At 47.1% G+C, this 13,881-nt stretch overlaps 1 protein-coding gene across 1 annotated transcript in view; it reads right to left on the bottom strand.

Moving 5' to 3' along the window:
* Positions 1-895: 895 nt before the first annotated feature.
* Positions 896-13,881, bottom strand: part of LOC311359754 (paired box protein Pax-7-like) — a gene marked incomplete at its 3' end in the record, with an annotated part of 34,777 nt that continues 21,791 nt past the window's right edge. The window contains exons 6-8 of the mRNA XM_084479798.1: positions 4,661-4,967; positions 3,816-3,866; positions 896-1,011 (exon numbers count right to left, since the gene is read on the bottom strand). Coding sequence (XP_084335924.1) covers positions 896-1,011; positions 3,816-3,866; positions 4,661-4,967 — 474 coding nt within the window. The remainder of the gene's footprint in view (positions 1,012-3,815; positions 3,867-4,660; positions 4,968-13,881) is intronic.

Here is a 13,881-nt window from a genome sequence, read left to right as displayed (position 1 = left end):
TACATAAAATAGTTGTTTGTAAAAGGATCAACCAGATTTGGCCTCTGTGTCGAACATATCAATACACAATGAAATTGTTTTTAGACTAAAAGAAATGTTTTTGGCAGTAAGCAGAGGCTGGAGATGCTCTCTGTCATACTGAAACCAAGAGGATGATTGGGTACACTCCCCTGTGATTATAGAAAATTCTAGATGATTCCGGAGGGAAGAGCCACAGAGTAGCCGACTGAATGAATGAGTACACTGGGAGAGCAGATAACAGCAGTCAAAGTCAAATCTTCTGAATAATTAAATAAAAAGAACATTGAAAAAAGAGTTATCCTCCCTCCTCCACGCACATTTCTTTAAATTTGGATTGTGATGCTAGTTCTCTCCCTGGCGTGCATGTTCTTTATTTAACCATGCTAAACTCGACCCATGCCATATTCTGTTCCTGAATGTCATTAAGAAAATAAAAGGCGTAAAATGAAGATAAGAAGGTAAAAAGTAGCTGGAATCATAGTAAGAACATCATAGATCATAAGTAACTCCACAGCTAAAAAAAACAACCCAAAAAACAACTGTGAACGTTTGAATAAAATAACAAATATTTGAATAAAATAACAAATGTTTACGGTCCAGACACGTTGATCAGAGGAAATATGGCTGAAGGTCTGCGGAAAGTTCTGCGTAATCACAGAGCGAAGGTCCAGAACCTCCTGGGTCCAACCACAAGGTGTCAAGGTGTCTGTGAGTCAGACCCCACAACACAACACATCAACTAACGCCTGGCTCTGTTTACGTTGACGAGAGAGAGAAAATACCAGAAGGTGCCTGAAACCCATTTTCTCTCATCCAGGGGGGGAGCCCCTCGGGTCTGGCCTGTCCAGGGTCTAACGGTGGCAGTGAGAGACACTCAGTAGGCCTGTCCTGTCTCCACCTGGAGGAGCCCCAGCACGGCCGAGTGGTCCCCCAGCTTCATCCTGCGCTGGGTGGACAGACCCACGTTCTTTGCCAGGTAGTCCACAGCAGCTGGAGAGAGAGAGAGAGAGGGAGAGAGACAGAGCGAGAGGACCGTTAGGACCGGCAGGTGTTGGTAAATACCCATCGTTCCACCATCTTCAAATCTGAGAAGGTTTGGTCAACTGTGAATAAGACTTTATTTTTGTGATATTCAGTACTGCATATCTTGTTGCATGTAATCAAAATTGATATAATTAAAAAATAATAATAGGTTGCAAGTCAACTGGTGACAGGAAAATAGTAATATATCGCTGGACAAATAGTACAGTATACAATGTTATCTTCATATTTTGACCTCTGACAGCTATGTGCTGATACATATAACCAGATTCCTGCCAATAACCTGCCTCAAGGCGTGAAGTGTGCACAGGCACCATACACATGCATTAACCTGTGTGTGTGTGTGTGTGTTCACGTGCACAACATGGCTGTTATGATCTGTTGTTTCCATGACTATAGCGTGACTAACTCCGGCCAGGGCTGATTGGCTGGCTGTCTGAGTGGCAGGAAGGGGGACGAGGAGGCAGAGAGGGTCGAGGGTCTGGGATCAGAAGCACGTGTGCTGTAATCTGTGGGGGCCCCCAGGGGCCAACAGGTTAGTGTCGTCCCCAGCCCCCCCACACACACACACTACTGATCTGGCTTACACCTCACACTGTTTCAATTTCCGTTGATACACACGCATCGATATTCCCACACGCACACAAAGAACAGACACGAGTACACAGTCACAAACACAGGCACACACACAGACACACAGACACACAGACACACACACACACACACACACACACACACACACCAAACAGAGGCCATGACCAGACGCCACGGTGGTGAAGAAGCCCTAACATCTTATCACATGGTCAAGTCACGTCCCAAACTACACAGGTACTGCATGTCAGAGTAGGATGTTCTTCAATGCGTGGATCAATGATTTGTGATTGGAGGTTTAAAAATGTTTACAACTGAAAGCCTTTTTCATTTGTTTTGAAAAGTGCTGCATGATGATCCTGCTTAATCCAAAGTGACTTGACAAGTCATTAATGAGCGGCTAAAGAAGTTATCTGGCTCAAGGATGGTTATAGCTAGGCTGGCGATACTGGGGATTGAAACCGGAACCATTTGATGATGATGATGATGATGCAAATTATGATTATATATATTTTTTTATAGTTATTTGACTAGTGTTTCGTATTAAAATGTAATATATAGACATAGATATCGACTGTGGAGGCAGCGTTCTCCCTGTGGTCTTGTGTGTCTCGTGGACAGTGAGTTTCCACCAGATCCCGGGCGAGACGGATGGCTCCAGAACGCCGGTGTGTTCCCCAGCTGTTCTCCACAGCCGCTGTGCAGCGGGGGGCCCCGTGAGGCCCCTTCGTCTGGAAAACCATTCAGACCTGGGACCCTCATGTTCAACATGTCACCCGGATGACCTTCTGAAGGCGGTTAATCACCACTCTTCGACTCCGGAGGGGGGGCGGGGGGGGTGGTACGTAACTCATTCTTACCGAGTTACGGAAACGTCTGGCCATTATTAAAGTGACGGCCTGGCACGTTTTGTCCGCCTGCTGCCTACTGTTCCCCAACCTCATCAGCGTTCAACCCGACGTGCCAACGCCGCTGACACGAGACGCGGTGAACGCGGTGGGAACGCCGCTCCAAACGCCAGCGCCCGGGAGAAGACAAAAGAGGGGGGGGGGGGGGACGATGCAAAATGGCGCCCGGTTTGGGTTCTCCCCCTGACGGAGCGCCAGAATAACTGACAATCACGCGTTCCGCTTCCCCTCATAATACGCTGCAGTTATTTTCTTATTTTAAATGTTTTTAATCGAGCCCGGCGTCTCGGCTGTCGGGCCTCGTCTGCGAGACGCGCGTCTCCCTGCTCGGCGGATATTAACCTAGCTTTGTCGTCTTGTCTGGCAGCTGCACGAGGAGGACGCAGACAACATGACATTGGAGACCGACTGTGTACTCCTTTGTGTATGTGTATGTGTCTTGCGTGTGTGTGTGTGTGTGTGTGCGTGTGCGTGCCAGCTTTCTGTCCCAGACTGGGGGTTGGGATGAGGGGGAGGTTTAAGTAATCGGCATGTGTTAGCATGTCAGTTAGCGTGCTAGCGTGAACAGAAGCTGTCAGTTAGCGATGAGAAAGCGGCAGGTAGCAGCGCACCTGTGGGAGGGCACGTCTGTCTGCCAAGGTGCCAGTCACCCCACTGTGTGTGTGTGTGTGTGTGTGTGTGTGTGCGTGCACTACTAAGGATTTGAGCGAGGCCTTCAGAATAAAAGCCTGTTTTTTCCTGTCAACTCGGTTTACACCTTTAATCCCTGCAGAAGAGTCCCCTCCACTCACACAGCCCATCTGATGACACACACACACACATGCAGACACACACACACACACACACACACACACACACACACACACACACACACACACACACACACACACACACACACCCAAACACACATACGTAGACATACATACTAACACATACACACTCAGCCACACAGGCTCTCATACACACATGCACATTGACATGTATGTAAACACTCACACACACACGCACACACACACACACACACACACACACACACACACACACACACACGCGCACATGTAGACACACTCACTCACACACACGCACACACTCATTAGATGGACACACCACAGGGGCATGCTCAACACACAAACACACACACACACACACACACACAGGCAGCACAGGCTTTGCAGGGTTGATGGTATGTGCTTTAATCTGTCAGGTGTTTCCTGAGTTAGGACGAGCCAGGAGTCAGGTGTCACCAAATGATACGGTAAGCCTCCTTCCTGAGGGGCGTGGCACGGATGGTAGCAGGAATCAGGTCTGAAGGGTGGGGGGTTAGGGTGGGACAGGGGGAGTGGTTGATGGTTCAGGGGCCAAGTGTCTAAACCCATGCTGGAATATTTTGTGCAGACTTGGGGTGAATTGGCTACTGTGTGTGATGTTGTGTGTTGTGTGTGTCTTGCTGTCGAGTGCTCTTTGTAATCTTCTGTTTGTGATTGCGGCGTATGTCCTTTCTTGTGTGTGTGTGTGTGTGTGTGTGTGTAGTGTGTGTGTGTGTGTGTGTGTGTGTGTGTAGTGTGTGTGTTTTTGTGTGTAATGTCTGGGTTGCGGTGCCCTGGGATGGCCTCTCTGTGTGTAATTGTATTAAAGAGATCAACACAATTCAAATGCCTCATAAATTATGCATGTATTGAAAGTATGGATATCTTACCCAATTATATATTGAGCATAACTTGAGGATGAATATTTAACGATTTTGGTTTGTTTCGCAGAATATTGTAGCTTATTCGAAAAATAGCCCTCCATCTTCAAATCATGAGTTCAGACGTCTTAAAAAAAAAGGCATATTTAAAAAATCAATTTCAACAAGTACAATATATCCTATTGTCATTACCATAGTAAACAAAACCAGCAACCATAAATTAAAATGTAGGTATGTGGTTAGAAATGATGGCGTACTATATGTTTCTGACCTCATATCCCGCCCACCACCACCATGGCCACACCGCCTCATGGCATACAGATAGATATAAGATATACAACACGATAAATTCAACCCCCCCCCCCCCCGCCTCCATCCACACACTAATGGTGAGCGCTGTGGTTCCACTCACTTTGTCCGTACTGGCTGTACTGGTAGCCGGCCCCCACCCCGGGGTCCACGCCGTAGCCGGCGGAGCTGTAGGTGGGTGGGCAGTAGGACTGGGACGAGGCCAGGCTGTCCACCACCTTGAGGCCGCCGTCTGCCCCGCGCTGGCTGCAGCTCGCCGAGATAGCGGCCGCGCCAGACACGTTGGAGCCGTCCAGACCCACGCCCCCTCCCCCGCCGCCGCCGCCGCCGCTGGCGTGGAGCGGCGAGATGGAGAAGTCGTGCTGAGACTGCGACGGCAAGGCGTTGGGGTTGCTGAGGATGCTCATCACCTGGAGATGCAGAACACACGAGACGCTGTCAGTGAGCCTGTTTTAGACGAGGACAAATCAGAAAACAGCAGGCTTATTCCTTATTCCACAGGTCCCCTGTGGAATAAGGCAAGATATCAACGAGCTTGCCTGGCTAACCACGATGCATGAAGAGGAATTACTGTAAAATACAATGGACACTAAGACAAATTAGCAAATAGATAGCTGGGCTTATATACATTGTGGACTCAGGTAGGTTAGCAATGAGCTAGCCTGGCTATGGCACACACTGTGCACATAGATAAATTATCAATGTGCTCGCTAGGCAAACATACATGGTGCACTATGGTGGAACATAGTATACAGTCTGGGCCCTTAGACTTTAAGTGTTGGGTTCCTGCCCTGGTTTTGATAACTCTGTGATGCTGAACCGCTGCCACTCAGAGACCAGCACAAGCAGTGTTATTTTAATCTGTTCCTGTAGATTGGCAGGTTTGAGGTTAAGTTGGGGGCCATCCTTTTCTCTCTCTCTCTCTCTCTCTCTCTCTCTCTCTCTCTCTGCTCCAGAACATGAGGTTCACTTTGTTACTTCCTCCTTTGTACTCGCCTGTGGCTCCCTCCTGTATCTGATGCTAACCCTATTAGCCGCGGACAGAGGCAGCTACAGAATCAAGGCCACATTGCAGCCTCCTCTCCGTCCCCCCAGGGGCCCGCTTCCCCGAGCAGGGGCCCCCACCCAAAGACATCCCATGTTGTGGAAGTTCACAGATACACATGCTGCACACACAGACACACACATGTGGGAAGGTTTGTGTTAAGGTTAAATGTCATTACCTGCATGACAGAAACATAAACAGCTGTCCTCCACACATTGGAGGAAGACAAAGCGAGAGTTTGGGAAAGCATGTTCATTTTTAGTTTTCTTTGAGTCAAGGCATCAGAAAGCAAGGAGAAAGGAAGGAGAGGTTTGGCTGATCACACTCACTTTTTAAATGTAACGCTGTATCGTCCAGTGAATGATTCAAAAACAATGGACCTAATCTGTTCATATGTATCCAAGAACTAAGATGAAAAACGTGCTTGGGGCCAGGCACTAACCCTGGCTAGTGACAGTGTATCCCCGCTATGAAGCGCCTCGTATTCCTATGATAAGACTATTATTAGAGAATGAGTACAATATGCTGAAACTGCAAATTGGGCTGTTAATTAGATCATAGATTAAAAAGAATAACGAAGAAAAACGTTCAGGGCCTCTCAACCAATCAGCAGTGGCCATTCATTAAGATGCATGACTCAGCACACGGCTGGGAGACAAGGAAAAGCACTAGAGAACCATGGAGCCCTTTCCCCAGCCAGTACAGGCTCCAGGCTGGGCTGGCTCTTTAAGAAATCTGCTTAATTAACCCATCAGCGTTTCTAACCCCACGTCTCCCTCTGTTTTATCAGGGGCCCCTGAGTTAATCCCTTGGCGCCCGGCCCCTGGTTTAAACACACTGCTTCCAATTACAATTCCTATCACACACTCCCCTAATAAGCCCGGGCCCTCCTCCTCATGAAAAGGTTGGAAATTAACTTTCTATACTTAACAGGACATCTATTAATAGGGCTTTTGAAGACTGCCGATTGGAAGGAGAAAGAAAAACCTGACCAGTGTCAATCTTTGCCTTTCACTTCCATTCCGGAAAGTCAAGTACGGATTATTCTACATTCCTGAGAACCAAAAACTCTCAACAAAACCTAAAAGGCTCCATTATCTCTTCATCTCAAAAACCACACGTCCCTAATGTGGAGCTAATGTGACGACTTTGGTGTGTTTTTTTCCTGAGGTGTTACAGCCCTTGGGGCCCGCTCCACAGGGTAGAACGAGGCAGGGTTGAATAGAGAGAGAGAGAGAGAGAGAGAGAGAGGCAGGCCCCCTGACTCCAGGGAGGTGTCAGAAAGCCAAAGGAGGTGATCTTTTGGCAGGGGAGTGGGCGGAGCTCCAAGAGACCTCCTTGGCCCACGAGGGCGGGGTTCCCCTGGACGCCCTGACATGTCTATTGAGGCCGAGCAGGGGGTGGTCTGTCAAACGCGGTGCTGGAGTCCATTGTGTCGCCTGAAAGTGGGACTTATTCAAATCTCTTCATATTTAGCATAAACGCCCTGGCATCGCTTCATGGCCCTCAGTAGCATGGGGCGATGTCGAGAAACAGTGAGTGTGAACGTGGGGGCATTCGGAAGGTGTGGGAGAGGAGGGGAGGGGGTTTGGTAGCATTGGGGGTGTGGTCTAATGCGTCATGTGAAACGGTTTAAGCAGAGGCTAACCAGTGTTTAAGGATCTTTTTGAAGCTGTTTGTGGGACAATATATTTTGAATTATTAAGTTGAAACAAGTTTGGCTAGTCTTCAGCGATCATGAAACCAAAAGTCGTAATAATCTCCACTTGGAAGCAACCTGTTCCTCTTTTTTTATTTTCAATGTCTCACATATCCATTCTCTTTTTCTATCATTCTTGTCCACCTCTCTCTCTCTCTCTCTCTCTCTCTCTCTCTCTCTCTGTATTGTCAATGACAGAGTCCTCCAAACAGAGATAATGGGAGACAGGAGCAAGTTGAAAGCACACTGCTGCAAGGCATTTGGTTCCTTTCTTGCCCATGCACAGACAGACACACACACACACACACACACACACACAGACACACACACACACACACACACACACACACACACACACACACACACACACACACACACAAAGATCCCCCACACCCCCCCCCCCTTTTAAAATCAGAACACAAAAAGTAATTAATTCTCAACTTCTGAGAGCCTTGTAGCCCGGAGCTCTGTGAGCAGAAGATGAGTGCAGCGTTAATGAACACAATGTGCATCCTTTCAGATAAATAAATAGCGCCACTTATCGCAATGGAGCTGCCTTTCACACACTCTAAATGTCCTGAACTGTTCCAATTAAGCCTTGTTTTGTTTGCGCTGGTGTCGGCAAGACGGCAAGCTCTTTGTGTTTGCGTCACCGGTGCCCGCGTGCTCGGAACAGACTGATAGCGTGACGCCCGTCCAGATGAAGAGACTCTTATTTCCAATGACGGGTGCCGCAGCGTATGAAGCACTGCACGGTTCAACGGTGGGTTTGGACCCGTAGTGCAGATAAGAACACCCTGGGGACGGGGGACTGACACCGTGGCAGAGAAGAAGAGGAGATTGAAGCTCTGTCGAGAGAAACAGAGGATGTACACACACACACACACACACACACACACACGCGCGTATGTACACACACACACACACACACACACACACATGCACAAATACATGTACACATACACACACATACACATGCACATACACACACACACACACTCACACACACACACACACACACACACACACACACACACACACACACACACACACACACACACACTCACAAGAACTGGAGGGGTGTACGTCCAGGCTGTACCCTAACTGAAATCTTGAAGACCTTACTAACCACCCCAATGCTGTAACTCCAGTGTGCAACACGCCACCCATCGAATCACATTGGGTATTTTGTATAACTTTCTTATACTTGCCTCTGGGTTATATAAAAGTTACTATCAGAGATTAAACAAGGAACATAAAAGAAGCAAGGTCAATTAGAAATGAGATGGGGGGTCGGGGATGGGGAGTGAGTCCTGTTGGGCCTAGTCTCTGTTCTCCTCTCTTTGTTTCAGTTAACTGAGGATGGACAGGGAAGAGAAAAACCCCAAGGGCGTGACCGTGTGGCATCCCTCAGAGTGGTGAAGGAACTGTTTGGTTTAAAAAGGCTTATCACAGCGAGCGTGGAACAAAATGACATCAAAACGGAGCCTGCTCTGCATTAGTGCTGTCATAGTTCCATCACTGTCTTAGCGGAAACACAGCGGGGATTACTCTCAAGCATATCTGCTGAAAGGAGGGGATATGTGATGCAATCAGAGGAAATTATGCCATCGCTTGATGGCTTTTCTACAACCGGCAGATTTGGGCTTTTTCAGGGCCACAGTCCTGGAAATCCCAGCCCCCCCACTGGTGTTGAAATGGGACCAAGACAAACAAAAAGAGTGTAATGTCACCATGAGGACACTCCACATAACATGTTGGTGCGACTCTGGCATTGGAGCATTGAAAGCCGTGTATAAAAATAGTTGTTTTGTTTTGTCGTAGGAGGTGGGATGCATTTTTAACCGTGTGCTAACTCTCATTGGCATAATCCAACCCAAACTACAAATTGGAAGCATTAGATGCAATCAGAGACAAGTTTAGAGAAAAAAAGAAAGATAACCGAGGAAAGGAGAATCTGGGAGAGAGAGAGAGAGAGAGAGAGAGAGAGAGTAAGAGCAATGGAGAGAGAGATAGTAGTATACTGAATAAAAGAGAGTGTGAGAATGACAGAAAGTGGGGTAGGGGTGTAAAAGTTGAAGTGACTTAAATCAGACATTTGATTGGCAGGGACAGAAGTGAGGAAGCTGGCGCTGAACAAGACAGCTTTCAGATGACAGTGATTAGTGAGGTACCAAACAAGCAGTCCAAACCAAACATGTTACGTGTAAGCCGGAAGCTAGTCGCCCACACGGCTCCACGAGGAAACGAGGTCGGAGACAGAACAGCTCTTTGTGTCTAGGCTGAGCTATATCAGGCCCTCTTAAATGTGTTGGACATGCCTCTGTGAGGTTGTTTCCCCCTTGGGGATAAATAAAGTGAATCATAATCTAAATCAAATAAAGAGATATCAGAGAAATTACATCACTGCTCTATTTGTATCATCATTTTTTTATATACATTTGTTTTACTCTCTTAGTCAAAATATATCAGTTTTCAACCTTTAGTTGATTTACTTTTTTATATTGTACAATAAATAAAATACTTGAATGTTCAAAAATACATGAATTGCCAATGTATTAATTCTAGTACTGATGCTGTTCCTTGTATTTTCTAATGTTAGCAAACTGGTCAGCACCAACTGGTCAGTGACCAGTTTGCCTAATAACTGTATTATATTCTGAAGGCCTGTGATCAATGTCTAGCAGACTGTTCTCCCAGCTGAGGGTCAGATGTCCCTGTGTGTTTCCACGGCCCCCCACTGTGTGGGGGTTAACAGTGTCCACAGGGGGTGACATCACATAGAGGCTAGTGGATTACTCTCACTGAACACTCTTCTCTCCTCCTGCGCGCCTCCTGTCCTTCTCCTTCTCTCTTTCTTCATCTCTCCGCTCCTTTCCTCTGTATTTCTCTATCTTCGCCTCCTTTCCGCTCTAACCCTCTTCTCCTCTAACCCTCTCCTGCTTCTCCCACTTCCCTCCTCTCCCTCTCTCCACCTCCCCTCACTCTCTTTGTCTCCCATTTTCCATCCCTCCTCCCCCTTCTCTCCATTGATGATGGGGTGGTGGGTGTCTGTGCCATGGAGGAATGTCAGGTCAAATGATTTGTCGTCTGGGTTAATTTCTGCACAGCTGGACGTGAATAACATGTAAATAAAACAGAGAAGAGGTTCTCAGCAGGAGGGTGATGGGCCAGGGGCGATGGGGAAGGGGTGGGGGGTGACGGGGGTGACGGGGGTGATGGGGGTGATGGGGGGGATGGGGGTGATGGGGGTGATTGAGGTCCCGCAACACAGGGCTTGATGTAATATACTCCCATGATTTAGATTAGGTTGATGGCAAAGTGCATGACAGAGGGAGAGAGGGAGGGCATGGGAGAGTAGGAGCGCGATTCAGATAGAAAGAGTGTTGGAAAGAGCAGAGAAGCAGGTCAATGAGAAATGACAAGAAGAAAATATGAATTACCGGGATTTATGGGTTAAGAAAAGTGGACCAGATATCAGGCATTTCTGAACTTATCAACAAAGAAAGTGGGAAAATATAATTCCTGATGTTTAGATATTTGATTAAATTTGAATTAAAAATGCATGATTAAACTAATTAGAAAATTAGTTTAATCATGCATTTAATGCATATTTTAATATAACGTTAAATGGTCTTAAATGGTGATCTATTGAAAAGTTGTTTGTCATTGGCCATTACATAAATCATATCTCTCCACCAATCGTTGTGGTATCCAGAACTAAGTGGAGTCACATGGGCCAGTGCTGACCTTTGACCCCCTTCTCTACATGCAGACCAGTGAAGGGCCATTGGATCACTTGTCCTTTCAACCGGCTTTGAACCTTAGGCTCAGGACAGACGGAGCCCAAGATGAGAGGAGCAGGGTCATCGTGAATAGAGAGTCTTGTGGACCTAGACAGAGCACTGAGAGAGCCATTCACATGAATAGGATGCAACCAGATGGACGGGCTGATGGAACGACAGACAGACAGACAGAAGGATGAATAAATGGATGGTTGGATGCATGCATTTCTTTGTAATTTCTTCCTTTCCCACCTCCCTTCCTCCCTTTCAGCCTTTTAAATATATTTATATAAGTAATATATATTCTCTTTTTTAGTGTTTCCATGTGTTTGTTCCACATATTTAAGTCACAATTTTTCCGTGTCCAGATGAATGAATGAATGGAGGTATGAATGTACGGACGGATGACTGTATGGATGGATGGATCAACCGCTGAAGGAAATGTTAATTGCTACAGAGGCTAAACAAAAAAGGATAATTAAAGAATAATCCGTCTTCCACTGGAATCGGTGGAGTGGGTAGCGGGTGATTCCCTGTTGAACCTGCGAGGGGCGCTGTGTTGGACAGAGCAGGGCTTTCCTTTATGTTTGAAGCCACCCCTTCACAGAGACATACAAACAAACCATTCCTTGCCCTCAGGAGGAGGGGGGATGTGCAGTGCGCATGTCCGCGTGTGTGTGTGTGTGTGTGTGTGTGTGTGTGTGTGTGTGTGTGTGTGTAGGTGTGTGTGTGTGTGTGTGTGTGTGTGTGTGTGTGTGTTTGTGTGTGTGTGTGTGTGTGTGTGTTTGCGTGCACGCCTGTGTGCTTGCATGCACGGATAAATAAAAGCTTTCTTTAATGTATTCTAAAACATTCCACCAGTGGATATGATTTAAATTCCTCAGATTTTCTTGGCAGCTTCCATAGCAGCTCTTTTTATGTTTGTATCTCGGTGTAATGCTCTCGCATGCGTGCACACACACACACACACACACACACACACACACACACACACACACACACACACACACACGCACACACACAAATGCACACAAACACACAAACGCACAGATCCACATGTACACACATGCACCAATCACACACATGCAGGTTTATTTGCCAAATTGAAAGAGCATCTGTATTTTGGGGGATTTCTAATTAACAAGTATCAAAATCCCCCCCCCCCCCTCTCCCTCCTTCTCTCTCTCTCCCCCTCTCTCTCTCTCCCTCCAAGCATGGCGCTGGTGTAAATATAGTCTCTCATCCTTTTTGATGGGTTGACATGAGAGCGTGCCAGTTGACAGTGTGCCCAGTGGAGGAGCAGGGGGGTGGGGGGGGGAGGTGAAGCCGGGGGTGATGGAGGGTTAGGGTCTTAATTTCAGCTAATGCTAATGGTCCCGGAGACTAACATTAAACACAACGGCCGGTGACATTCAGGTGAACGCTGTCATGTCCCACGTCGTTCTAGGGTACAGCGGTTGATACTCTCCTCATCTCTCTCTCCTCATCTCTCTCTCCTCATCTCTCTCTCCTCATCTCTCTCTCATCGCTCTCTCTCCTCATCTCTCTCTCATTTCTCTCTGTCTCTCCTCAGCGCTCTCTCGCTCTCTCTCTATCCCTCTTTCTTTCTCTCTCTCTCTCTCTCTCCTCCTCATCTCCCTCTCTCTCGTTCTTCCTCCCAACCTCACTCGACTGCTCTCTCTCTCTCTCCCTCACTCTCTTATCCTACGTCTCTCTTCCTCTCTTTTCTCTCCCTCTCTTTCTTCATCTGAATGTTCTCTCCATCTCCCTTTCTGATATGTTCTAAATATAATGTATCCTTGTATCCTTGTATCTATTTGCATCTTTCATTAATTTCCCCCCAGAAATGATACATTGTCGTATCAATGCTTTCCTCTATTGTGAAGCTTATGTATTAACTTTAAAAAAACGGGTTTAGCGAAGGAACCAACCAACCAACCAACACACACACACACACACACACACACACACACACACACACACACACACACACACACACACACACACACACACACACACACACACACACACACACACACACACACACACACCCTGCCCCTTATCGCAGTCCGACAGTTGTCAGGAATCACCAGTGTAGGCCTTAGCGCAGAGAGAGAGAGGCGGGCGAGCAAGCGGGCGGGCGGGCGAGCCGGCCTGGGGATATGGATCAAAGAGAGCGAGCCGAGGAGAGACGCAGTGTCTCTGATCCCCCTCCACCACCACCACGCTATACACTCTCTATGTCTCTCTCTCTCTCTCTCTCTCTGCCCCCCTCTCTCTCTCTCTCTCTCTCTCTCTCCCTCTCTCTCCTTCCCTCTCTCTCTCACACTGCCTCTATCGCTTTGCTTCTTTCTCTCTTTCAATCTGGAACACACATCCAAACGTTTTGCTCTCATCACAGTTTTCACCGGGAAAAATATATTTTTCTTTCTTCAGCATAATTTTGTCCCTTTCCCCTCTCTCTCTCTCTCCCTCTTTCATTCTTTCTTTCATGCAATCCTTTCCATACCTCCTTCCCTTCCTTCCTCTACTTCCTCCTTCCTTCTTTCCTTTCTGCCTTTTAAACGTATTTCTCTGTTTCAGTAATTCCATGTGAATGTTAAGTTGCGCATTGTTTCTTGTTGTTTCTTGTTGTTGCACAGACAACTGTGTGCAATAAAGCTTGATTTGAATAAAGAATTTTTTTTTTTTAACTCGTCGCTATGACAACTTCCATGCCCTACATAGGAAGGGATGAACAGCCCAACGTCTCACATCTGTGTGAGTGACAGAATGAGAGAGACAGTAGAATAGAT

The sequence above is a fragment of the Micromesistius poutassou genome (assembly GCF_964030765.1).
Source record: "Micromesistius poutassou genome assembly, chromosome: 15".
In the NCBI taxonomy this organism is placed as follows: Eukaryota; Metazoa; Chordata; class Actinopteri; order Gadiformes; family Gadidae; genus Micromesistius; species Micromesistius poutassou.
Note: the sequence above shows the minus strand (reverse complement) of the source record. Positions and strands in the feature narration are given on the sequence as shown.